The sequence below is a fragment of the Herpailurus yagouaroundi genome, unplaced genomic scaffold, assembly GCF_014898765.1.
Source record: "Herpailurus yagouaroundi ecotype Mexico unplaced genomic scaffold, PumYag 28, whole genome shotgun sequence".
Classification (NCBI taxonomy): Eukaryota; Metazoa; Chordata; class Mammalia; order Carnivora; family Felidae; genus Herpailurus; species Herpailurus yagouaroundi.
In genome coordinates, this window is record NW_024412376.1 from 2,770,509 (window position 1) to 2,797,523 (window position 27,015).

General features: G+C 47.8%; 1 protein-coding gene and 1 long non-coding RNA gene across 22 annotated transcripts in view; one reads left to right on the top strand and one right to left on the bottom strand.

The window, feature by feature from the left end:
- Positions 1 to 27,015, top strand: part of ANK1 (ankyrin 1) — a 219,143-nt gene that overhangs the window by 85,269 nt on the left and 106,859 nt on the right. Inside the window, exon 1 of one of the 20 annotated variants that reach the window (XM_040450525.1) lies at positions 26,054 to 26,155. The exons of 18 other annotated variants lie outside the window; for them this stretch is intronic. Coding sequence is in view for 1 of the 2 variants with exons in the window: in XM_040449788.1 (XP_040305722.1) it covers positions 26,742 to 26,780 (39 nt within the window). In the remaining variant the exon portion in view is untranslated. Of the gene's footprint in view, positions 1 to 26,053; positions 26,156 to 26,383; positions 26,781 to 27,015 lie in introns of those variants that run through there. One more of the 20 variants, XM_040449788.1, reaches the window with a different exon arrangement.
- LOC121014648 (uncharacterized) lies at positions 7,258 to 26,391 on the bottom strand. Of its 2 annotated transcripts, none has more exons than XR_005783341.1 (4): positions 26,215 to 26,391; positions 11,268 to 11,343; positions 11,044 to 11,170; positions 7,258 to 8,954 (listed from the first exon to the last, which is right to left on the bottom strand). It is a non-coding gene; the product is annotated as an uncharacterized LOC121014648 (long non-coding RNA). The 2 variants fall into 2 exon arrangements; XR_005783363.1 differs by lacking the exon at positions 7,258 to 8,954 and adding an exon at positions 10,264 to 10,511.

Sequence of the window (27,015 nt, forward strand, 5' to 3'; positions counted from 1 at the left end):
TTATCTGTGTCAGATTCTTATGGTATTGAGTTGGACACTTTTCTTTCTGGCTGGCCAAGTTGGTTTGATGACATTTCAATCAGGCCTCTGCTGTTTGTGTGGCCAGCATTTCTTGTGTCAAACTGCTGATGATTGTATTTGTCCATTATGATTTGGGGGGGAAACTTTTGTAAAATGGCTAGTTAAATGTGTTATGGGCACTGACAAACATGATACTCTTGGCTAGCAGCATTCTTGAAAGTAAAAAAATATTGTTTTTTGTATGTCCTTAAAAAAAATGCCACTTGACCAAAGAATTGAAGGAGGTGGGGGAGAGAGAGCCATTCACAACTCTGGGGGAAATAGTAAATGCAAAGGTCCTGAGGCAGGCGTGTGCCATGGGAAGAACCAGGAGACCAGTGTGGCTGGGGCAGAGGGAGGAGGGCACTCTGAAGGAGTGAGGTCAGAGAGGTGATAGGAGGGACAGATTAGTGAGGGGGCAGGGGTGCAGAACACCTAGGGTCTTGTATACATTGTAGGGACCTTATTTTTACTCTGAGACAAGAAGCATTACACAATCTTGGGGGTAGACAAACAGTATGATTTGACTTCTTCCCCTACCTGTGACTTCCTAACGCCTTTGAAACCAAACTCCCAGGAATGGGCTATGAAACAGAACTAGAGTCTGGCAGCAGAGTTATCACTGACCTCTAGTGCACTTGTTCTCAGCCTTTTTTCCTCTGGGATACACAGGACTGCTTGTTGACATAGTTACACATGATATATTTCACAGCCATACCTGGGTATTGATAATCCCCTTCTCCCTTACACTCTCCAATTTAATGAGAAAATAAATAGTGCCACAGATGCTCTTTACTTAAAAAATTGCCATGGGTAAAATTAAATAGAAAATGGAAGCCTCTACAAAATCACAATTCATATGTAGTACAGTAATTTGTAATCACAGCTGCTGATCCTTCCCTGTTTCCTTTGGACCTCCACACGGATAAAGCAGACGGTGGTTCTGGAACACTAGCTGTCAGGAAAGCTTATCGGATGTGAGCATGTTGAAAGCAGAGTAGCCACAGAGGGGGAAGTTTGCATTTGCTCTAAGTTTTAAGAAGTGTGAATGAGGGACGCCTAGGTGACTCAGTTGGTTAAGCATCTCACTCTTGATTTCAGCTCAGGTCATGATCTCACGGTTTGTGAGATGGAGCCCCGAGTCGGGCTCTGCGCTAGCAGTGCTTGGGATTCTCTCTCTCCCCCTCTCTCTGCCCCTACCCCGCTGGTGCTCACCCGCACTCGCTCTATCAAAATAAATAAATAAACATTTAAAAAATAAAAATTAGGGGCGCCTGGGTGGCTCAGTCGGGTGAGTGTCTGACTTCGGCTCAGGTCATGATCTCACAGTCTGTGAGTTCGAGCCCCGCATCAGGCTCTGTGCTGATGGCTCAGAGCCTGGAGCCTGCTTCCGATTCTGTGTCTCCCTCTTTCTCTGCCCCTTCCCTGCTCATGCTCTGTCTCTCTCTGTCTCAAAAATAAATAAAAACATTAAGAAAAAAATTTTTTTTTAAAAAAATAAAAATTAAAAAAAGTACAAATGGTCTTCCTCCAGGGGGTCTTGCCCTCCAGGACCCACCATTTAAAAAAAAAAAAATATATATATATATATATATATTTTAATTTAAATTTAATTTCTTAAATTTTTAAAAAATTTTTTTCGGGGCCCACCCTTTACACACAACCTAGGTGATTTTGTAGAAAGGCAAATATCATCGCGTCACTCCCCTGCTTTAAATCTTCAGGGTCTTCGTGGTTTTGGGGATAGAATCCAGACTCCTTCATGAGACCCCTCCTGTCCTGGCCTGCCCATCTTTGCCACTCTGCTTCCTACCTCTGACTCCATGAGAATTGCTCCAGGCACACCAAACAGGCTGCATGTGGAAATTTTCACATGATGTTCCTAAGCTTCTCCTGAGGGGCCTTGCATTTGTCTTGTTCACTGTCGCATCCTCGGCAGGTTGCACAGCACCCGGCAAGTAGTAGGTGCTCATTAAATGTTGGTTACATTTAATTACTTGCAAAACCCCTCACAGCTGAGTCCTTCCTACTAGTGTGGTTGGTCACAAACCTGCAATCCCAAATCACTGCCCTAGTGGTTTCTGTATTGACCTTAAAAAAAATTCACAAGATCGTTTCTCCTTCCTCAGAACTCTCCTTGCACTTTCTTGGAACCTCCCTTAAGGCCCTTCTCATTTTCTCTCTCTTTACGCTTATTTACCTCTCATCCCCTACAAGTGGGGCTGCCCGGAGAGGAGGAGCAGCCCCAGCTGAGTCATGTTTGAGTCACATCTCCGACTTTCCCTGGCGTCAACCATGGCCTTGAGCATGGGGCTGAACTTGTCCAAACCATGAGTATCGACTGTTAGGAATATGTTGGGTCATTTATTTGGAAAACAAATCTCCAGCAGGCCCTGTGAGAAGTCGGCAGCCCCAGCCTAATGCCCCAGCTGGCCAAGCGTCCCACTTCCTGGGACTGGCCCGGTGGGGACGGAGGCCCGTGTGAATCTGCTCAGGCCACATTTGGAGTTTGTCATCATTTTCTGACAGGCAGTGACAACCAATTAGAGATCTAGTGAGAAACAGAATTGTTTTCTCCCCTGCCTCCCGCTCACCCTTGACCACACCACCCCTCTGCGGCTTGCTCTCTGGGTAGAGGCTGATTTATCTCCCGAATTGACTGTCACGGCACAGGAAGGAAGGCGTGTTAAGGGCGGAAGCGGTCCCACAGCTAATGGGCCTGGCCAACCAGCTGCTAAAATGAGCTTGGAGTAGAAAGTGGTCAGGGAAGGAGGCAGCAGGGATTGCTAGAAGGGAGGACTTGCTTAAGGACAGATTAGTACAAACAGAACAAGTAAACAACCCCACTCTCCCGCCTGGGGCTGGAACCCGAGCCCTCTCCTGAGAAAGCTGCAGGCACCAGTTGTCACTAGGACACGGAGGAGGCGGGGAATGGGGGTGGGGGGAGCCGGTCTCGCTCTCCCCAGGATGATCGCGGTCGGAAAACCACCCAGCCCTTTCCAGGAGTGGATTGTGAAGCATTATTTTGTAAGAGAGAGCACTGGTTTCAATTTCCTTTGGGAAATTGCAAGTAAAAGCTGAAAAGAAACTGGCTTTGGTCCAGTCCTGTCCTCTGATGGCCCAGCCATTGATCAAGGGTGATGATGATTTGCAGACAATGGAGCGGATTTCAGCTGCTCGGAAAAGCCTCCTGGGGCCCCACTCTCTTGCCCATTCTAGCCACCTCTCCTCCCAGTGGGATGGGGTAAGGTGGGGTCATGCACCTGTGGTTTTCCTTTTCTCCAAGGGTCGGGGAGGGCTAGGGGTGTGTCACCTGCAAGCTGCACCTTGGGGCAGGTGAACGTTTCTGTCTAGTGGTATGACCCGAAGGTACCAGCAGAATCCCTGTCTTCTAACACCATCACCCCAGGTCTGCAGTGAAGCCTGAAGTTCCAGCACTGGAGATTATTCGTTAGGTTCTTAAAAGGGGTTTTGAGCTCTACACCTTTTGTATTAATTGCATACACTTAAGCCTTTGTAATAGGATCTTGAATGGTACAGATGCAGGGGAATAATTCTTATTTTCATGGGATTAGTTGAGGATTTAGGCAACAGCAAGGAGTGGGATTGAGGGCAGGCTCATGGAACAGGGGCCTGGAGAGGGGTGAGGTGCTGGAGGAGGGGGCATGAAGGAAGAAAAAGCTCACTGTCTTGCCTAGGACAGTGACTGGGCCCTAAGATTCCTTCCTAGGTATTTGTCTATCCCAAGATCTGGATCCAGGCAAGCTGCCCGTCACAATGTGGAGTGTGCGAGTTGATGAGTGCTGTCGGGCTGAAAGGGGCCGTAGGCACTGGTGATGGAGTTGCCAGATGTGAACACCTTTCTCGTGCACGTGCCATCCAGGTGGCAATGGGGTCAGCCTGGGAGCTGGCCAGGCTTCTTGGAACCGGTGCCAGGGCTGATAAAAACTGTGCCCTTCCCCTCGACTTTTCAAACACTGTGTGGAATTGATGCCAAATGTGGCTGGTGAGCTCTCTAAGCAATAGAAATCGACGAGAGGCCAAAGGAGAGTTCCAGACAAGGTTTTATTGGGGTCTGTGCACAAGGGAGGGACACAAAATGTCCTCAGGCCGACTCCCCGAGGCAAGGTCAGGGAGAGTTTCTTAAACAAACTTAGATGGGGAAAGGATGGTGTTGAAGCATGTAGAGGTGGGGTTTTTCTTGGCACTGGCGTATGTTAGAGATCACGCTTGTCCATGTATGTCTCATTAGCATGTTAAGTCTCCACCCTGGGCATGAACTTTAGCATTTCAATAAGGGAAAGGTAACTTGAGGGTACTCCTGGCGGTCACTGTGCATACTGTAATGCCAGCTTCTGGGTCCATCTGCTGCAGACTGGTTTGATCTGGATCTCACTAGTTCTTTTGGGCGACTGGCTCCCTCTTGGAAGTTGATGTCCTGCTTTCTGCATTCCTATAGGATTTATTGCTCAAGAAACACAGATTCATGAGTTTACTTTTAAGGGAGTTTTTTCTTTATGGCATAGTCACATTGCATTAGGGTTTGGGGAGAGGGCCCTGAGTCCTGTCCCTTTTCTCTCTCAGAATAATATCATTTTACAATATACCAAGTATAGCACTTCCTTTACATACTTTGTCTTAATGTGATACGCATATATATTTTTAAGATTATTTATTCATTTTGAGAGAGAGAGAGAGAGCGAGCACATGTACCTGCTAGTGAGTAGAGCAGGGGCAGAGAGAGAGATAGAGTGAGAGAGAGAGAGAGAGAGAGAGAGAGAAAATCTAAAGCAGGCTTCATGCTGGCAGCATGAGGGCTCAACATGAGGCTTGATCCTGGGAACCGTGAGATCATGACCTGAACCGAAATCAAGAGTTGGACTGAGCCACCCAGGTGCCCCTTAATGTGATATTGAAATCACCCTGCAAAGTAGGTATTATTATTGTCACTTTCCACATGAGAAAACAGAGGCTGAGCAGCAAATTAACTGGTCCAAGCATCACAGCTGGGTTCCCAACTTTTGTCTGTCCCCTAACACTCTGTAGGTGGATGCTGACAGGTGCACATCTTTCTCACCTCAAGGACTAGTCACACTGAAATTATTGTTTTATGTGCCTGTTTCTCCCCCCCCCCCCCCACCAATCTGTATTCCCAGTGACCAACCTACATGGTGCAGGTGGACTCACTCAAGCAGTGCTGAAGGCCTGTGGGCTCTACAGCCAGACCACCTAGGTTTGAATCCCTATTCTGCCACTTTCTAGCTGGTCCAAGGAGGCCAGCTATGGACCCTAATGCAACATGCTAAAAACTCTGGATATTTCTAGCTGGTCCAAGGAGGCCAGCTATGGTCCTTAATGCAACATGCTAAGAACTTCCTACCTTCAACACAGCTTCAATTCAGGTCAATAGCGTTTACAGAGTAGGAAACAGGAAAGGGTAAGTGCCCATTAGTGGATACTGGAATGGGGAAGAATTAATTAATTGTTTGTCAGTTGAACAAGGGAGCTTGTCAGGGAAACTTCATAGAGGGAGAGGACTTTGAATGGCCTTGAAGAATCCGTAGAATTTCACAAAGCAGGGTTTGGGAGGATGTTGGCTGCAGAGAAAGCATGGTCAAAAGTATGGAAGGTGTGGAGGTACCACGTGTGTCTGGGAAAGGTGCGTGGTCCAGGTGTTCAGAGACAGGTGGGTGGTGGGAGAAGAGGATGAAAGGTGGGCAGGGGCTAGACTGAGTTTCTGAACATCAGCCTGAGACTTTGGATTTTATTCTGCAGATGTTGGGGAATCAGCAAAGGGTTTTGAGCAGGAAAGTATCATGATCAGAACACTCCCTGTGGCAGGGTTCAGGAAGATGGGTCATTGGAGTGGCAGGGAGTGGAAACCAATTAGGAAAATACTGCTGCTCTCCAGGTGAGAATTGATGACATCCTAATTAAGGGGAGTGGCAGACAATTCACATTATCGAGTAGCTTCTGTGTACCAATCACCCTGCTATATTGTTTACACCCCTCCGCTCATTTAATGCTCACAGAAGCCACGTAGGAATTACCACCCATGTTACAGATAAGGAAACTGAGTCTTGTTGCAGTCAGGAGAAGAAATAAGGTTGTTGTCTGGGGGTGTCGACAGGCTGCTCATACGTGTGCCCCTGTGGTTTGGGATCTGGTCCTCAGCTTGTAGGCCGGGTTACTTGACTTTGAGGCACAGAGAGGCGGGTTTGGGAACTGACTTAATGCCAGTCCGACTCATAGGACTCTGGTGTTGACGTCAGCCTGCCAGCTTCACAATGGGAGGTATGACGTCTCTGGTCCTCTGGTGTTCTTGTGTTCTTCTTTGCGTTCTCTGGTCAGTGAACTCCATCCCATTAAGAAATTCTACCCGGCAAGTCAGTTATAACAGTATTCTGGTAAGCACCAATCAGAGAAATCAGCTGGGGGTGGGGTGTGGGGGGATGATCTTGAAGAATAGGTCATCAAGACTGTGTTAAGGCCTGATGAGCCATTCATACCCCACAGCCGAGAGCATCACGTTTGTTATAAATTGCTCATTAAACAACATAGGAATAGAAAATGAGTCTCGTTGCCTGTGTCGACACACCAGTGATTGGAAGCAGCTGCCTGAAATGCTGTATTCAGAAAGATTCTGAAGCCACTTGTAGGCTGATGGGCAAGAGTGTGATACATTAGCAGCCTCTGCCAGGGCGCCAAGTTGGGGGGAGGGCTGGTGTATTAGTGGGAGTGTTATTGTAGCCAGTATTGTCTTCTTTCTGTCTCTCTCTCTCTCTTTTTTTTTTCACTTGAACTGCAATCAGATAAACCATGTTCTAATATTTATTTGAGGGATACCCAATCTTTCAAGACTTCTGAAGCTAACTAGTGCTCTGCATTATGTGTTGATTTTGCTGGCTATCCCTCAGAAGGTAATATAGTATCACATATTAGAAAGTTCCTGGGGCACCTGGGTGGCTCAGTCGATTAAGTGTGACTCTTGAGTTTGGCTCAGGTCATGATCTCATGCTTTGTGAGTTCGAGCCCCATGTCAGTGTGGAACCTGCTTGAGATTCTCTCTCCCCTCTCTCTGCCCCTCCTCTGCTTGCATGCGTGTGCTGTCTCTCTCTCTCTCTCTCTCTCTCTCTCTCTCTCTCTCTCTCAAAATAAATAAATAAACTTAAAAAAAAAAAAAAGGAAGTTCCCTATCTCTCCTAGCTACCACTCTCAGGTTCTAGGGGGGTTAAATTCAGGTCAGTGGCAGTGTGTACATTCAGACCTAGACTTGGAGGAGTGCAGCTCCTCCCCTCACACTGAAGCAGAGGCATTGTTGCTCTTTTCTTGGCCTAATGAGTGTGAATTGCTACTCGGTATCACCTGTTGGACTGCAGCTTCCCAGCCCAACTTCTCCAAGCTTTTAATCGAATCACCAACAAACCAGGACTGTGTGCCCCTCAGGCCGGACCTGCCCCTCCATCCCTATCTCTCTGTGCCAATCCAAACACCACCCCTCCTTTGGGCCAGAGAAGGCCCACTGTCCTCTGCAGGTGTCGGTTCCCTCTGCCCTTGGCACCCCTTAAAGTCATGACCCTCATCTAGTAGTTGGTCTATCTCTCCTTCACAATCTCTGGCACTAAATAAATACTGTGGAGTTAAAACAAAAAAAAGAATGACTGTTGAACTCTGACTTGTGTGTGTGTGTGTGTGTGTGTTGAAACGTGGAAATGTGGCAAGGTTGTTGCTTTGAATGATGGGTTAAATGGCTTCTGCTCCAGCCCTGCCTTTATTCTTTTCTTTATGAAATCCCTTATAGAAACAGCCTTTTATTAGAACTGCAGTTTTTCTCAGATTTGGTTAAAACACATTTGCAGATGGAGTGTTGAGCTGACTGGCTGGGAGGTTTGGATATTCACTCTCCATCTAAATTGTCTTCCTCTGGGGTTTTGAAAAATCACTTGTGAATGCCCTTGCTCCTCTACCTGAAAAAATGCAGACAGTAGCACTTAACACTGGCGACCACAAGGAGTTTGGTGTTGGGTGCTGAGTTAGTATTAGCAGGTTGTTCTGAATGCCTCAGGCACGAATTGTTATTTAAACAGGTGTTCCAGGATTAGGACAACTGTGGTACCCAGTCCTGTTTCCCTGACTCCATTCATTTGCTGCATGGCTGTTAGGAATTTTGTTTCTAGCCTTTGAATAGATGGGGTTTTTGGAGCACTAAGTGCATGGTGCAGAAAAAAAAAAGTGCATGGTGCAGCTTTAATTTGTTAATTAAGAGTCTTTGTTTGAATCTAATTTTGTTTGCATAAAATAAAAATGCATACAGATTAGGACCATCGCCTGATAACTGAACTGGGGGCGGGTTCCTGGAAGCTCTTTCAGGGCCCAGGGGCAGCAGGAGGGCTGCTTGAAGATCCCTTCCATCTTGCCTTTCACACAGGGAGGCCTTCCTCTGAAATGTTCCTAATTCCTTTAATCCCATCATGACTTGCTTTCACTCCTGTTCCTTCAGAGTCATGCCCCAGAGCATTCTCCAAGCTGATAAGTAATTACTGAGCACCTGAGATGGGATGGTCCTGTGGGGATGCAGACGTGAAATGAATGGGCTGTGGTGGATGCCCTTAAAGCCCTCTCAGCCGGGAAGTAGGACACAAACCACTGTGATCCCAAGGAAGAAAGGAATCTACCGCCAGGGGTACAATGCTGTGGACATTCTAGGAGAGAATATTGCAAGCAGAGGCAATCGCGGGGAGGTCCATGAACATAGTGCCTTCAAGTGGGATGTAAGGGACAGATTTGATGCAGACAGTGGAGAATGGAGGAAGAGGGGAACGTGGAAGGGCGCCCCAGAGGGAGAAGCCACCGTGGGGAAAGATCCTGAGCGGTCAGTGGGTTTTTCTGTTAACCTGGGTAGAGAAAGAAGACAGGTATGAGATCAGGCTGGGAAGTTAGCTGGAAAGTAGATGAAGAAGGGCCCGCCAGGGTGTTCAAAGGACCTGGAGAACAGTGGGGAGGAACGGAAGTGTTCTGAGCCGCAGGATCCTGGCTGTGGTTCAGGAAGCCGGCTCTTGTGGTACCGTGTAAAGTGGATGGGAGGGAGCCTGGCGGGGCGTGCTGAGTCGTCCAGGTGAGACGTAGTGAAGTTCTAGTCTCAGTTTATTAAAATGGAAAGCCATGGATGGACGGGAGAGAGCAAACTGAGGGAAGGAAAACAAAAGAGGCTCCTGAGCCCTGTGCCGGGTCCTGTTCTAAGAACCACACAGGTATTCACTCATTTAATCACTGTGGTGGCCCCCTATGAATTGTTGCGTGTCATAGGTCAGGAAACTGAGGCACGGAGAGATTTAATTTGCTCAGGGCTACGTAGCTAGGAAGTGTTGGAACTGTGATATGAAGCCAAGAAAGCTGGCCCTCAGATCCTGACTCCTTAACCCGTCCCTTTTTCTGCTCTCATATGAGGAGACTCAGGAAGAAAAGTGGAGGCTGGTTTCTCTCTTCCCTGACCACGTGGTGGCATCTCATGTGGGACTCCCAGGAGCGCACTCCCCAGATGCTTCACTCAGGGGTGTATTTGGCCCTGTGGCAGGATCGTGGCAGACCCACGATCCTTCATATCATTCTACCACTCTCCCCATTCCTTCAACAAAGCCTCACCGTTCTCAGGCTCTCCCTTGTACTTTAAAAAGTACAAAGTATGGGGCGCCTGGGTGGCGCAGTCGGTTAAGCGTCCGACTTCAGCCAGGTCACGATCTCGCGTTCCGTGAGTTCGAGCCCCTCGTCGGGCTCTGGGCTGATGGCTCAGAGCCTGGAGCCTGTTTCCGATTCTGTGTCTCCCTCTCTCTCTGCCCCTCCCCCGTTCATGCTCTGTCTCTCTCTGTCCCAAAAATAAATAAACGTTGAAAAAAAAAATTAAAAAGTACAAAGTAGAACTATGTCAGTAAGTGTGCAGACATCTAGACCCCAAAACAGACGCATCGCAGGATGTTTAATTTACAAAATTAAAATTAAAACCATTGGGTTCTCGGGGCGCCTGGGTGGCTCAGTAGGTTGAGCGTCCAGCTGTTGATTTTGGCTCAGGTCTTGATCTTGCAGGTTCGAGCGCCACTTCGGGCTCCACACTGACAGTGCAGAGCCTGCTTGGGATCCTCTCTCTCACCCTCTCTCTCTGCCCCTCCCCCCCCCATAAATAAATAAACTTAAAAAAAAAAAGCGGGTCCTACTGAAGAGGTGAAACTGTAACATACCAAAGTTCACATGTACAAAACAGAAAAATTATGGAACTGGTTAATTATATCCCAAAAAGGTATCTTTCTTTAAGAAGGAATTCACTAACTGCAGTTAGCTATTGCACTGAAGTTCTTCATGGGGTGAAAAAGAGTGGAGCAGAAAACTGTGAGGAAGTCTGGAAGGCTGAACTAGCTGGAGGGCAGTCAGAGTGAGAAAGACCAGCCTGTCCTGACGTGCTGTGTGGGAAAATAAAGAATTTTAGGGTCAGATACCACTGGGTCAGATATTAGTTGGTCAGGTTTTCTCCAAGACTGTTCAGAGCTCTAACACGATCCCTTGTTTTGAAACCCTCTAAGGATAGAATTTGTGTTTCCTTGCCCAGAGCACCCTTTGCGCAGGGGTGGGGGGGGGGCAGGTGACATTGCACAGGGCTGGTGGTTCTGGGAACACACTTTGGGAAATGTAGAATCAGGCTACATTGAGAGGGTGGTGTTCAGATTTTCATTTTAGGGGAGACCCTTGGTAATTGGAGCACATTATATAGGAAGGCAATCACCAAGGAAAAGAGTCTGGAATGGTGTCTGGGGGAAGCCTTGAAGGAACAAGGAACAGAAAAGAACAGAGACTGGAAGAAAGTCCCTAATTGTCACCGGTGCCACTGGCAAGAGCAGAGGCTCACCCCATGGTGTTTGCAAGGTCATTACCAGGTGAAAGGTGGGGTAGAGCCACAGGAAAGCAGATTCCAATCTTCCGTGAGGAAGGACTTACCAACAGTTGGAATTCTCCAGGGAGGGAAGTGATCAGAGGCCCGTCAAAATTTTCCAAGGAAGGACAGTGGTGTGGACCAGGAATGGGGCTTAGATGTCCTTGGGAAGGATAGCCTTGAATGATGTGACTGCAAGACAAACCACACAAAGAGGAAATGGGGTTTGGTGAACTGAATGTGTTGTATTCACTTCGATGCACAGTTACTTTTCTGAGGGTTGACTTACCTAAACGTTGTCTAGTTTCTTTCTCCTCCTGGGTCTATGGGGCCTTAATAATTTGCATGGTTGGTTTAATAGCTCTCTGTGGAAATGAGAAAATGATTCAATCAGGCGAAATGGATTCTGGATGAGCAAAGGAGCTTTTTCTGGTGTGGATATTTTGGGAATGCCTATACTGTTTAGTACATACAACAGAAATCTTGGGACTTTCTGATCAGCTGGTGTCTAATGGTCAAGGCAATGAAATACTTGAAATTTTATAGGCTGAATAGGATGGAATTCTTTCGTAATTTGGGACCCAGATTTGCATCTTGTTTACTTAGATTTGCGTAGGTGATTAGAGATGCCCTAACTCTAAACGTGTCAGATGGAATAAGAATTAATAAATGCAATGTACTCTATTTTGATTCAAATAAAAGGCTTATTGTCTGATTCACCAAGAATCCAAGACCACCTGAGATGGTTCTCATAGGTGTCAGGAAATACCTGGGGAGCAGTGGGGCCTTACAGATATTTAGAGACAGGCCTACAGGATACTGAACTGACTCACTCAGTACGATGCCCCCACTGGATATACGGTCTCATTTTGTGGAGGTGGAAACTGGTGAACGGGATGTTAGGTGACTTGCTTGCAATCACTCACTGGTTGGTGGCAAACAGCTAGAGATTGGCAGAGGAAGCCTGAAGAAAAAAGCAGCCTTTTTTTCTCCCAGTTGGAAAAATTTACCCAAGACGCGGCGGGCACATCCTCAGCCGGCACAGATGAGCTTCCCTACAACACACCCAATTCCTTTTTGGCCCTACGTCTTGGCTTTGCAAGTTTGCATGTTTGATTTCACAGCTGTCTATGGAAATATTCCTTCTTCTGTTGGGCAGTCCATAGCAGGGGTACACAGTCCCAGAACTGGGGTGCGCCGGGGGACAAAACATCGGAAAGAAGAGGGCAGGACAGGCAGGTCCCCTTGCTGAAGGGTTCCTGCACCCTTAGGCTGGTGCTGGGGGGAGGGGTGGGGAGAAGGATGGGTAGGCAGACATATGAACAGTCCAATCTCTCTAAACTCAGAGAGTTTAAGGTCTCAGCAAGTAGTTACTAAGCTCCTGTTTTGTACCTAGCCGTTTAAAATCCCGTTGATTTAAATCCTTGGGTTTACTAGCTGTATTCCTAGTTTGGCCAGGGGTTGTTTTGACTGCTCTGCCCTTGGTCTTAATTTAGATGGAGCCAGACACCAGCCGGCAGCGTCAGGGAGGGAGTTGTAAACAGCCATGGATCCCTCCGCCCCTACTGAATTAGCTCCTTCACCCTCAGCACTTGTTCTCACCTCCCTAACCCTGGGCTCTGAGGTCAGACTTGAAGTTGACATCTGCCTCATGGCCTTGGAGACCTTCCGCCCTCCCCTGGCCCTCCACTCTCCTTCCTCCATTGGTTCTTGCTGTCTGTGTCCAGTAGGGGCAGGGAGAAGAGGCCACCCAAGCAGACTCCAGGGATGAGCTTGCAGAATATGCTGCACTAGAAGACAGAGGACTGGTCTGCGGTTCTACCTCTGCCATGACCTATAACCCTGAGCCAGCCACTTCATCCTTCCAGACCTAGAGATGAGGGGTTGTTCCCAGGCCCTGAAGTCTGTGCCTTTCTGGCTGTACTCAGAGCACACAGCTCTGAGTTCAGTTTCTGATTTCAATTTCTGTTGGGTTTGGGAATGACTGCGTGCTTCTTCTTTTGCAGAAGACAGCAGCAGTGTATGAGGGGAAATTGGAAGTGGACAGAGAGGTAGGAAGGGTGGTGAGATCAGTGTCTGAGCACCCAGGGCTCAGAAAGCCTGGGAAGGTGGGCCCTACTGAGCCCTCCACACCTGTGACCCATGGGATGTGGCACCCGAGCAGAAGGCACCTTGCACAGCTGCTGTCTGGGGGTGGCTCCTGTGGGATCCATCTGAAAAGGGTCCCTCTGATTGCACAACACAGTGCCTTTTCAAGTAGGGGAGAGCCATGAGGCAGGGGTCTGCGGATGGTCCAAAGCTTGCTGACCATCTAGGAAAACTGCAGACGGCAGGGAAGGTTGAGGTGGCCGAGGTACGAGGTTTAGGGGTGAGGTACGGGGTCAGATGAATCCCCCACCTCGTCACTGACAAAACATCTGACTGGTTTTCACTTCCTGTCTCACGCTTTCCAAATAGAGCCTCCAGTTCAGACCCAAAGTGGTGACTTTTTATTCCCAAAGAGGGAGACTTTCCATAAGAAGCAGAGGGCAGAGACAGTTCTCTTTAGCCTTTCTGGTTAAGGACTTCACCGGTTTCTTAGTGAGGCATGATTGCAAGTTCAATGTCAAACCACTCTGGATTTTTTTTTTTTGTATGTGGCGTATTCTCTCCCCTCCCCCAACTGCCTGCACCCTCTTTAAGTACTCTGTCTGGTAAACTAGAATGTACCTGCTGGGGCGCCTGCGTGGCTCAGTTGCTTGAGTGTCTGACTTCCGCTTAGGTCATGATCTCAAAGTTCATGAGTTTGAGCCCCACATCAGGCTCTTTGCTGTCAACACAGAGCTTGCGTGGGATCCACTGTTTTCCTCTCTCTGTCCCTCACCTGCTCACTCTCTCTCTCTCTCTCTCTGTCTCTCTGAAAAATAAACAACAACGAAAAAATAGAATACACCATCCTGCAGAAAAAACAGTGCCCTCAGCTGTCCCCTGCCCTCCTAACCATCCTCTCTCCTCCCCACCTCCAGCCCCAGAGTCTAATGCCCTTGTGTCCATTGTTTGTCTCAGTGTCTGAAGCTGCCCACACAGGGACTGTCCATGTGCACACACACACACACGCACACACACACACAGGCTCCCTCAGAGTGACCTGGGCGAGTTCTGAAGCCAACCAGGCTTTGGGCTCCAGGAAAACCATTACCCTGTGAGCCCGAAAAGCATCAATCTGCTTGGGTGGTAAGAATCTAGAAGAAAAGGAGTCTGCTCCTCTCCCCTCCCCACTGGGTGGGGTGTAGGAGGATGTCTCATCCCCCAGGAAGAGAGGAGAATAAGCTGAATGCTATAATAATGAGTCACTCAGGTTAACTCAACAAACTCCTACAGGCATTTGAAAAATGTTAATGCTATTTATGAATTCAGTCAGAGTCCAAGAGGAAATAATTGAAAGTTACTGGTTAAAAATCGAGAGGAGGTGAACTTGGGCCTCCTATCCGGTCTGATTAGCCAGCTGTATTACAGGCCATCCCCAGGGAGGCCTCCGGGGTCTGTTTCAGCTGTCTGTGGCTTCAGCTTCCCTGATTGGCCTCGGCACAGGGGAGGCACTTAGCAAATGCTAAATAATAATTAGAGTAAGTGGCCTGGACAAAGCACCGCTGTGGAATGCACCTCGCTGCCATTATAGAACAGAGACCTTCCCTGGCTTTCTCTCCTCTCTCTCTCAGCCAGAACTGACGTCTCGTTTATTTATGGCTTCCTCAGAGTTCCTGGGCTTTTCTATCCTTCCACAGTCTCATTGTCCACTAAAGCAGATTGCTTGCAAGAACAGGTTTGGCTCCAAATTGCTGAGTTCAAATCCTGACCCTACCACTTATATGCTGTGTGACCTTGGGCAAGTTTGTTAACCTCTCTGTGCTTCTGTTTTCCACTCATAAAATAAGGCCAGTTAGAGCATATACCTTCTAAAGTTGCCGTGAGGATTAAATGAGCTAGCACTTGTAAAATACTTAGAACGATGCTTACCACATAGTAAGCACCCCCAAATGTTACCTGTTACTGTTTCTTTCTTTTGGTTCCTCTACCAGTGAGTGCTTCGAACTTCTTGTCCCATGGGTGTCAAAAGATGCATAGAATCTGTTGGTATAGAACAGGGCACTCCAGACCCAGCAAGAGGCGTGCCTCGGTGGTGGCAGAGACTCGGGTAGAGCACTAGAATATTCCTTGACTGTGTCAAGTGGACCTCTCACAACCTTTTCATTTCCAGATGCCACACCCTCCATCTCTGTCTGCATTCAGGCCTCTGCTCCAGCATCACCTTCTCAGAGAGGCCTCCTGTGTCTAACACTGTATCCCATCTTACTCTCTGTCCGTTTCCTTGTGTGATTGTCCTTTGTGGCCCTTATCACTTCCCTGTAGGATCAATATCTTATTGCTTGTCCATCCACTTGCTCTCTCTCCAGTTAGAAAGTAAGCTCGTCGAGGGCAGGACATTTGTCTCTCTGTTCAATGCTGTATCCTAAAGAGTGTCTGGCATCTAACAATCAAACAGATATATACGTTTCTTTAAATAAGCTCTACACCCAATGTGGGGCTTGAACTCACAACTCCGAGATCAAGAGTCACGCACTCTACTGACTGAGCCAGTCAGGTACCCCGATACAGATATTTAAAAAAATTTTTTTTAAGTTTATTTATTCATTTTGAGAGGGAGAGAGAGAGCACAAGTGGGGAAGAGGCAAAGAGAGAGGGAGAGAGAGAACCCCAGGCAAATTCTGCACCACCAGTACAGAACCCAATGTAGGGTTCAAGCTCACAAACCGTGAGATCATGACCTGAGCCAAAGTCGGATGCTTAACTGAATAAGTCACCCAGGTGCCCCTAGATGTTTTTTAAACAAATGAATGAGTCCAATAACCATCATCTCATTTTCATGTTTGCATAAAACCTTTGTGAGAGATGGCAGCTCCCTTCAACCTCATGACAAGAGATGTTTAAAACGTTAAAAGCTGTACTATCATTTGGAATTAATTATCCTTTTACGTAATATTCATAGAGTTCCCCAGAGTACGCATATTTATTTTGTTGCCTTACTTATATATTTATATTTACAAATGTTTGTTTCTGGATCCGTGTTCTGTCTTCTATAACCAAACACCTGGGGCACAGGCTCCAAATTGAAATTGATCCCCATGACTTTCTAAAAACCGGCTGTCTTATGGTTGGTTCAAGTCTCACTGCTGGACAAAAGGTTGCCCTGGGTGCTGTGGCCTCCTCTGACCTCAGCCTCTCCTTTGAACTCCTGGCACTTCTTGTTGGAACCTCTTGTTTGGTTTTAACCGTGCCATGGGGGCATCTCTTACTGAATCTTTACCCCTTTTGTTGTTCTATTTATTTTCTATATAACTATATCTTTATCTCTACTAGTTTGCCATCTTCCCAAGGGTAGCAACCATGGAATATACTTAACGTATGTCTTCCATTGGGTTCTTGGATTGCACGTGGCAATTCAACAGTTCATATCTGAATGGAAGAATAAAGGAATGAGAAGCAGACCTATCGGCACCACCAAGTCTTTTGTTGATCATTTATCTCTGTTAGCCTCACCCTAAAAGCATTTTAGGGACCAAAGGCTGATATGGATATTGGCAATGATTTTCCTCTGGATGTGTTGATTGTCATCTTTGTATCTCATTTCAGAAATCCTGGAAATGTCTCTCTCTCTCTTTCTTTCTCTAAGAGGCTAAGAACTAGCTCAGTCATTACAGAAATGATAATGGGTTTTTTAGTGATACTTGGTTCACTGCCCATTTCTCTTATTCTTTCTCCAATACCTAATGTACCTTTATTTAGCAGTTCAAGGTCAGGGGTGCTGAGAAAAGTCATCTTGAAAAGCAGTTAATAGAAGAAGAAGTCAAGGTTGATTTTAGACTAGAAGTAGGGTATTCATAAAGTCATAAAATTTTAGATATGGAAAGCACATTAAATGCTTCTATAACATTTTATTTCTTTAAAAAGATATGAAGCCAAAGTTTAGAAAAGGGACCATCTAGACATGCTTCATCACTGTACAGATTAGAAATGTCCAAATGAGTGACCTACCTTGGGATTCACCGACTGTAGGTGGGGATTTCTGCAGATAAGAGAGACAGAGAGAAATGCAGATGTGGCTGATGATTTGTAACTTATTTTCTCCCCCCTTTTATTTAAGTAATTATAAAAGGGGTGATATAAGTACTGTATGAAAATATATCTCACAGAGAAGCCAGCCAGAATTCACAAGAGGATTAAATAGAAAGATAATGGTCTCTATTCAATTATTAAGAATAATATGATGAGCCCCGTGTGAAATATTATGTGTGGCACCTGCTCTTATTGCCTTGGTAGGAGAGAGAAAAGAGGCCCCGGGAAGTAGAAGGCAGATACCAAGGTGTTCTTCAGTGTTAACTTCTAAGTGTCCTGTTGTGAAAGGAGCTTAAGAAGATCTTGCAGGAAGCTGTCGGGTTGTGAGGAATGGCAAAATTCAGGGGATGGTAGGCAGGCCAGGTACTGGTTTAATTGGGCTTAATTGCTTTGAAGTGTTTTGGCTCTAGGAAGAGAGAAGAAACTTCTTCAGTCAGCATTTGGCCAGCTGGGTCTGCCCCTGACCATCAGCGCCCTAAGGAAGGGGAAAGAAGTCAGTGCTACAGCAGGGGGTCCCTAAGGACTCCACCATCTCATTATCCCTCCCCAGGGCTAGCTGCAGAGGCTGTTTGCACCTGCTTCCTGGTGCTGCTTGCACCTGGTTCCAAGGGGGGTATTCCTGAAGTTACTGTGATAATTCTAGAGAACTCAGTGGGAGTAGACTGGGATTGTTTCAAGACTCTCCATTTCCCCAGCCTTCTGGGAGAGACCATCTTGGCTCAGTCACCTGTCATTAATCCCTTTAGGGCCTAGGTCCTATAAACATTTCTGCATTGAACGTGCCTCTGATCGGTGGCTGGCCTCCCTTCTGACCAGCGGGAATGGCCAAAATAATAAAGAGGCTCTTGGTTGCACTCAAATTTCCAAGACTGAGCCATTCTTCCTGGAGAATACTGAATTTCACGTTTTTATCTACCCTAAAAATCCCTTAGCTCATATAATCAAGCAAAAACCAGAGTGACTCTCTTCCCTCGGCTTCATGCATGGCCCAAAGCATGTAGGGCTCTTGGGTGACTTTGGGCAAATTACTAAATGTTTTTGTGCCATACCTTGCCCTCTGTGAGATGGGAATACTTCCATGGCAGCTTCTTTCTAGGGTAGTTGTGAGGATTCAATGTGTAGACATCTAAAATACTTAGAACAGCACCTAGCTCTTAAATCCGAACTGTTACTATTTTCAGATTCTTTCCCCCTCCTGCTCTTTTCTCTGTACCTCATTGTCACCAGAGTGAAGTATGATGGGCCAGAGGGCAGGGAAGCGGGGTCACAGGGCCTGATCTTCCCAGGCTCCAATTCCTAGTGGAATCAACTCTGCCTCCCCCAAGCTGGGGAATCCTTGCTCCAGAGGCCAGGCAAAGTTTGGGGAGCACAGGCCCCTCTGGAATTCTTTAGGCAGGTCAGGCTGGCGACAGGCTACCCATTCTGGCTTTCTCTCCTTAGGGAGAATTGTTCAAATAAGGGAAAGGCCTGAGCAGATCTACTGGTCAGCCATGTAGGGCTCTCTGAACGGGCACTTGGACATCCTTTGGAAACTGAGCCATGGGGTTCGCTGCCAATAGCCAAGCCCATGTGAGCACGTCCAAATGTGAAGTGAGTTTTTTCTCCTAAGCAGCGGGCTGCAGAGGAAGGTTTCCATAATGTGTGGGAGCACTGGACAGAGTGTAGTGAACCAGGCCATTCCGGCAGCGTGTCTCGTACATGTTTTCCAAAATGTGTGTAATTTCCGCCCTGAGTCTGGGCCCCCCAGTCAGCAGCCAGGCGATATGTTCTGAAGTGTCGGTTCTGAGCACAGCCAGAGCCCCGCACGGTGGCAAAAATGAAACATGGCAACGGGACATGGGCCAGCGCACTTGATGAGGGCGATGCCTTTAGAATTATATTCATGGACCCCATGACCTGTCAACACCCTCTCACCCACAGCAGAGAGATGGGATCTGTTAAGGACCTATCTGCATGACCGCCTTGGGAGTGAGGACGCCAACTTGCTTGTTCGGCCTGAGCTGGTAGTTTTGTGCTAATGGAAACCGGGGGGGGAAAGCCTGGAGGTGCACACTGGGGTGCAGGATCCTTTCCTCCTGCCCAACCCAGGGCTCTTCCCCGCCTATGAAGTGACTGGTTCCAAGGCTGTTTCCACAGGGGCCATGACAGCATGTGGGGAAATGAACAATTTGGCCAACAGCTTAGAACATCTGATTTTTTTTTTTTCATGGATGTGACTCATTTTAAAATCTGAATTGAATGAATTTCTTTGGATTCCAGTTGAGTCAACGTTTCCTGAGCCTCTGGTGTGTGGTCTGTATCATGCTAACACTCATGTATGTTGTTTTGACCCAGCCATTTGGCCCACTTGAGGAACATAATCCTGTTCCACTTGAGAGACATGTATTCGTGCTGCTTTGTGCTGGGTGTAGAGATGCTGAGATGAACAAATGTGAGGGGACCCCTCATCTCATACGTTTTTCCCTGCCTGGGTAGCCCTGAGTGGGTCCAGAACTGCTCGGCAAACAAAAGCTATTTGCTTATTTTTGAGGCATCGAGTTGTTTAGGAATTCCAGTTCTATTTCTTATCCAAAAACAGAAATGGATACTGAAGTTGAAATTTGTTATTGTACATAAAACATTCTGCTCTCCTCATCTGGTTATTGGCTGAGAAACAGTGACGTTTGGATGCCTGTTTGCTTCTTACTATTGGGAAAATAATCCTGTCCCTTGTAGACTTGCCACTGGGTCCACTCCCCTCTTTTCCCTCCAGCACAGGGGCAGGGTTTCTGGGGCACTAGGCACAGAGACCACTGGGGAGGTCGGGCTTTGTTGGTCCTTCCCTTTGGCAAACTTGGCTTTGAGTTTGTCCATGTTGGGGGGGGGGGGGGGGGAGCTCCAGAGCACATGATTTGAAAATCAGAGAGGGAGATAACAAATATACTCAAAAGCACGTTGGTTTTTTTTTTCACACCAGGAGTGGGGATATACCCAAAAAATCTCAATACTGAAAAAGCAACCCAGAGTGTAAAACCGTTTTCCAAGTTGAGGGTTCGTGAGGAGTCCGGTTCCACCGAGGCCGTGTCAGAGTGGGCTTACAGCTAAAAAGATCCCTTTGGAAGGACAGCCATTATCCAGTCCCAGGAATGAGGGGAACCCCTGAGATTCAGGGGAAACCCTAGATTCAGCTTTGCTGTCCCCCGCCTCCCCTGCAGTGATCTCGGGTTTAATGCTGGCCCTCTCTGGATTCCCTGTAGCACCTTTCTCATGGGTTTAAAAATAGACTCCGGGCCTGCCAACCCTCTTAAAAGGAACATGATAGAGATCAGTGCCAGTGCTATGGGACCTGATACCCAGCTCTGATCACCTCCCTAAATAGACCCCACACTTGGGATCCCTTGCTCCAGTGAGGGGGGGCGCCCAGGGCTATCCAGCTGGCCACTGGGTGCTCTCCACACAAAATTAAATAGCAAAACAACCCAGACTGTCTTTTCTCCTTTCCCTTTCTTCTCTCACTATTGAAAAGCTTAAGAAGGAATTACAAGGTCTGAGGGGAGTCAGACTGGATTTCTCAGTCCACCCAGTGTAATAGCTGCAGCCCGTATTCTGTAAAGTTCCTTCCCAATTAATCAGTAGGTGGAGGGGGTGGGGCTAGTGCCGGGGGGGGGGGTGCAATAGTGTCTGGATGAGGAATAACATTTTCCCAGCAGTGATGCTCTTGATGGTTTACACAGTCCCCGGGGTGGTTGATGGCTGGCTCCAGCAGCGATAAACGAGCCTGCCTTTCTCAGTAAAGGGTGGAGCTCCTGCTAGGCACCCTTATCCTCTGTGCCCAGAGTCTCCAGGAGCTGAGGCACCTCCCAGCGTGCATGAGGGGCTGGACAGATAGAAGAATGGTCGAGAGCGGAGTTGTACTTGTCAGCAGGCCGTGCTGCAGCCAGCAGCCAGGAAGCCGCAGGGGAAGCTGTCAGACCTGAGGCTCGGCTGTACACAGGACTCGAGACTCATTTCTTCACTGCATTGAGATGGTGCATCAGAAGCCCAACTCCAGTCGTTGTAGCAGAGTCCTGGGGGCTCTTGGGGTCCTGTTCACAGCTGTGAATGTTTGACCTTGGCTAAGCTGTAACAAGGCCCTAATTTTCCAGAATAGAAACAAGATCAGCAACACTCTGGGCGGTGGGAAGGGTTAACCATTGACGGAAGCTTTAGTTGAGAAGAAGGGGAGGAGAGGAGGAGAAGAAGAGATGCTAATTGTCACTTATTGAGTACCTGCTGTGTGTCCTTAGTGGTGCTAGGCATTTACATTATTATTTTATTTTATTATATTATTGTTATTTTTTATTTTGAGAGAGCGAGAGAGAGAGAGTACATGCAAGCAGGGGAGGGGCAGAGGGACAGGGAGGGAGAGAATCTTAAGCAGACTTCATCCTCAGCTCAGAGCCTGATGTGGGGTTTGATCCCATGACCCTGGGATCATGCCCTGAGCTGAAGTCAAGACTTGGACGTTTAACCAAACTGAGCCACCCAGGTGCCCCTACATTATTTTCATAATACCTGGAGACGTGAGTCAAGTTATTTTTATTTTACTGATGAAGAAACCAATACTCAGAAAAGTTACTTCCCTTATCAAAATTTACACAGTGCAACTGCAGAGCAGCGGGCCTACTAACTTTGAGTGTTTGAACGCTGCCCAGAGAAGCAAACGGTGCCATTGTTACTAAGTTAGTTCCACGTCTGAGTTGGAGGGGGATTAGACCAGAGGAGCAGGAGGGGCACATCTGTCCTTGAGTTAATTGAAGGGGGAGAGCAGTAGCTGCTGCCCAGGGCGTGAGGTGACAGGAGGCCTTTCTCTGGAATCCCGGGTCTGCCCTGAATGTCAGCTCTCACATCCCTTTAGACGGGAGCCAGCTTGTGTCCTGGCTGGCCGCTGCCTGAAGCTGCCTGTTCCTGTCCCCCCAAAACGTTCTGGGGGAGGCACAGACATCTGAGAATCCCATGCACCTGGGATCCTTTGCTCCAGGCTTTTGAGCAAAGAGACGTGTTCTCCCAGTTTGTGGAAGAGCTAGATTCTTGGAGGAATTCACTGCAGGGTCCCCATAGACTGTCCTGGGCTCCCACTCCACTCAGGGATTTTCTGTATTATACAATGAATTGCTTCCCTTTCTTCTCCTGCACTGTCTCCTCCTGACATAGCTGGATGTGGCCTAGAGGACAGGCTCCACAGCGGAAGCCTCTAGCATCTCATTATGCTCATCTGCCTAGGGAGCTGCAGAGACAGTTGGTAAAGTATTTAGCAAGATTGGAAAAAACCTGTAGACCCTATGAACCTATAGGATGGAACAAGTGGTCTTGTGTCCTTCCTGAGAACCTCTGGTTTTTTCTTTAGCTAATCAGTTCCTTTTCTGTTGCTTTGCTTCGGTTTCAGTGACTGTCACTGGCAGATCTCCTGATACATTCAATACCTGCAATAAAAAGTGCAGCCTTGGGGTGGCTCGGTCAGTTAAGCGTCTGACTTCGGCTCAGGCCATGATCTCATGGTTCATGGGTTCGAGCCCCGCATTGGGCTCTGTGCTGACAGCTCAGAGCCTGGAGCCTGCTTCCTGCTTCCGATTCTGTGTCTCCCTCTCTCTTTGCCCCTCCCCCGCTCATGTCCTGTCTCTCTCTGTCTCTCAAAAATGAATGGAAACGTTAAAAAGAATTAAAAAAAAAAAAGTGCAGCCTTCAGGTATGGAAAAAAAAGGAAACTGGCAGGGAGCAGGATGGTTATTTGTCATCTAAAGGTGTGGTGGTGATGGAGGGTGGAGAAGGGACAGTCAGCTCATGGAGAAAATAATAATCCCTTATCTTTCTGAATGCCTAGAGCCCAAAGACACCATGACAAGTCATTTAGTTTATCCTGCTTCTATATGCCATATCAAATGATGAGTTATCTGTCTCTGCTATCCTGAAGGATTCCCAGCAAAGATTCAGCCCTTTCTGAATAATGAGTTCTATTAAGTCATATCCCCAACAGCTGGAAAGTTCTTCCTGTCTAATGCCTAATGTAAATCTTCTCTACCTCAGTTTTCAACCCCATGACTTACCCTTTCCTTATGATGGTGGGTTTGCCCTTTTCAAACATTGGTAAGCAAGCATTTATTGGGCACCACTGCCCAGCACTGTGCTAATCACACAGGGGAGCAGATGGGGAAGGCGAGGGGGAGGGATTGGGAATACAGAACATTTGAACAAAGCTGCCTCTGCCTGTGAGAAGCTTATAATGGAATCATGGTCACCTGGCTACCACACTTGAGAGAGGCACCATATCATCAGGCCTGTGCTGGGGTTCTGGGGCCAGAAGGAGGACTTTACATCTGAAAGGCCAAATCCTTTATTCTCCTTAGTGCCAGTCACCTCAGCTCCTTCATGTCTGACATTGTTTCCTTTCTTCTCCTCTTGGGCCTTGCCTCTTTGCATATTTAAGTTGTAAATCCTCAACCTTAATGAGGTCATAGGTAACATCAAGAATTCGTAACAATCCTGGGGCACCTGGATGGCTCAGTCGGTTGAGCGTCCGACTTTGGCTCAGGTCACAATCTTGCCGTCCATGAGTTTGAATGCTGCATGGGGCTCTGTGCTGATAGCTCAGAGCCTGGAGCCTGCTTCCGATTTGTGTCTCCTTCTCTCTCTGCCCCTCCCCTGCTCGCACTCTGTCTCTCTCTCTCAAAATTAAATAAACATTAAAAAAAATCTTTTTAAAGAATTCTTGCCAGTCCTGATCAGTTCCTCTGCCAGTACCTCAGCATCTTTCCCATTACTCTCACAATGCTATGGGTTGTATTCAGCTTCTGGTCCACTATAACTATCTTGTCCTTTTTCTTTGTGGTTGTGTAAAACCCATAGCATTGGACGGTACAAGGAACACTGGACTTAGGAGCTTTAATATCTGGGTACCAAAATTAGACTGGGGATGTTTTCCTATTTTAACTTTGAATATTTCACTTTACTTGCAAGGTCTTAGTTTATCTCACTTTTAAAACAGATATTCTGGGAGCGCCTGGGTGGCTCAGTCAGTTAAGCGTGTGACTTCAACTCAGGTCATGATCTCACAGTTTGTGGGTTTGAACCCCATGTCAGGCTCTGCGCTGACAGCTCGGAGCCTGGAGCCTGCTTCCAATTTTGTGTCTCCCTCTCTCTTTGCTCCTCCCCCACTTGTGCTCACTCAGAAATAAAAAAAAATAAACAGTTACCCTGTATATAAAGAACTGTTAAAACTCAATAATAAAGCAACCTGACTTAGAAATGGGCAAAAGGTTTGAACAGATATGATACCAAAGAAGATATGTGGATGGGAAGTAATCCTCTGAAAAGATGTTTAACACCATTAGCTATTAGACGAGTGCAAATGAAAGCCACAGTGAAATACTACTGCACATCTACTAGGATTTCTAAATTAAGATTGGCCATACCAAGTATTGGCAGGGATGTGGACCTACTGGCACAAGGGATGGATCATGATGTAGGAGGAAATTTTTGGAGGTGATTCTGGAGGTTCATTATCATGACTGTATCATGATGGTTTTATGGGGGTTTACATATACCAAAACTTACCAAATTGTACATTTTAAATACACTGTTTATGGTATGGCGATCAAAACTTAATATAGCTGCTAAAAAAGTGGTCTGTGTTTCATGGTGCAGTCAGTTGTATCGGTTTTTGAAAGTAGTCTGCATATTCTTTATCTTCCATTTGAGTAGGGCGTTTTCTCTCTCTCTAAATATTAATGTTGAGTGGTGCTTTAGAATCCCTTGAGATACTACACTGGGCTATGATCAGGGCTGTTCCAGTAACCATAATTTATTAATTGAAGCTCTCTATGTAGAGGATTTTAGCATATCTGAGAGATAGTTTTAAGAGGCATGGGACAAGAGACCTGTAGGGACCTGTGTGTTAACAACGTGTGCATGGGGAGAGAAGGGCTGGGGTGACTTCCTATACTCAGACACCTTGCCCTTTGGTACAGCAGTGCAGGTGTTTTCCACCCCCCTTTCAGAGGTGGCCTATCCTGAAGTTCATCCTCTAATGATGTTGAGGGCCTCAGACCTAGAAAGTTCTGATGCTGCAGTCTTCAAATACCAGTTTTTTTTTCCCCCACTCACATGGAGAGGATTTGGTTGCATTATACACTTCAGATCCCTCTGTTTTGACAACATATGGACCTTTTCTCTTGATCTTTATTTATCCCACTTGTTTGGGACTTTTCTTTAATTGTTGAATGGCTTTGAAGAGCACTTTACTCTGGAAAACACTCTCAGAGTTTTTTTCTAACCTTCAGGAGCATGCTGCACATTATCTATTCCTGGCCCTGAGTATACTTTTGTTAGGAATCTTGCCAGTGCTGTTAATGGAAGGGCTTTGGGTCAGCTGCACCCTCCATTTACTAGTGGGGACCATGGTCCTGACTCTACCTGTCTGGGCTCAGTTCCTTTACAAGCTAAAAGCATCATCTACCTTATGGGGTGGCTGTGAGGATTAATTAAGGTAAGGCAATATGTCCATCACCTAATAGGTGCTCAGTGTGTTAATTCCTCACCAACACACACAGCTTGGCCATACCTATGTGTCAGGGCAGGAGGGGTGGAAAAAGAGCATTTAGTGTTATTTGAAGAGAACATGAAGCCGGGCTCATGATATAAAACATCCATGGTCTGAACAAGCAATCTTGCCCGGGGGGGCCAATTACCTGGCATTGCTTTTGCTGACCACTTCTAGTCACCTGTTCTTAATAATCTGGCGTAGCCCCCCGAGGCTTGGCCACCTCCCCTCCCCCCCCCCCAGATGTTTTTGACATCTGCCCCTGAGATGACCTCAGGAAAAGGTGAAGATGGTCCCGGAACAGAAAACTGGGAGCTTACTCCAGCCGATGTTTCATTAACACCAGCAGACTTGAGGGATGAGGGAGATAGTAATAACAGATCTGTGTACTGCCTCTCAGCTTCATTTTGCATCGCGGCTCTCTGGCAGAATCTGGAATAGGCTGATTAGCTGGTATCTCAGGACACGATGTAAGAGCTCAAAACATGCAAATTGGTTATGGGGCATAAATAGACTTTGCTGAGCTCACCCTGGCCGTCTTTGCAGGCTCCGGGGCCCGTTCACTAGGGCAGTCGGGGCGGCAGGAGGCAGGGCGGGAGCGCCATGCAGCTTGGAGCTCCTCACCTCCATTGGACGTGTGTGCCTCCCTTCTGCAGCGGCAGGACGCTCGCTCCCCGCCCGGCCGGCCGGCACCTGCAGCTCGGGCCGCACCCCCACCCGCACCCTCCACGCACCCCCTCCTCCGGGCTTGGCAGCAGGTGCCTTCTCTCCGGAGATCGCTTCGCATTAACTTTCCCACCGGACATAATAATGGAGAGAAAATGAAGAGATCCCATTAGCGGCTGGCTGGCTGGCTAGCTGGAGGGCGGCCGGGCGGCCGGGCGCAGGGTCCGGGCGCCCGAGCCCGAGCCCGAGCCCGAACCCGAACCGAGCGGAGGGAGCCTGTATTTTTAGCCAGATGCCGCGTAACTTGCTGGCGCTCCCAGCGCCGCGGAGCAGATAACGGGGGAGGGGGAGCAGGGAGCCGGGCTCGGATTTCAGCGCGGGCGCCGGACGATGGCAGCGAGACAGGGCAGGTCCGGTCCAGACTCTGCGGTGAGTGGACGGCCTGCTCGCGGCAGCTCGGGCGGGGAGCTCGGCGCGCGTTGGGCGGCCGCCGTGCGGGGTCCGGGCCGCAGCGCCCCTGGCCGCCGGCTGCGGGTCCTGCCCGGCTTGGCGGGCGCCAACTTTCGGGCGGGTGCGGGGACGCGCCCCGGTGGCCCTTCTGCTGCCTCACGCCAGCCGGGCGCCGAGGCTTCTAGCAGGATCCAGAGGAAAATTCCTTTGGCCT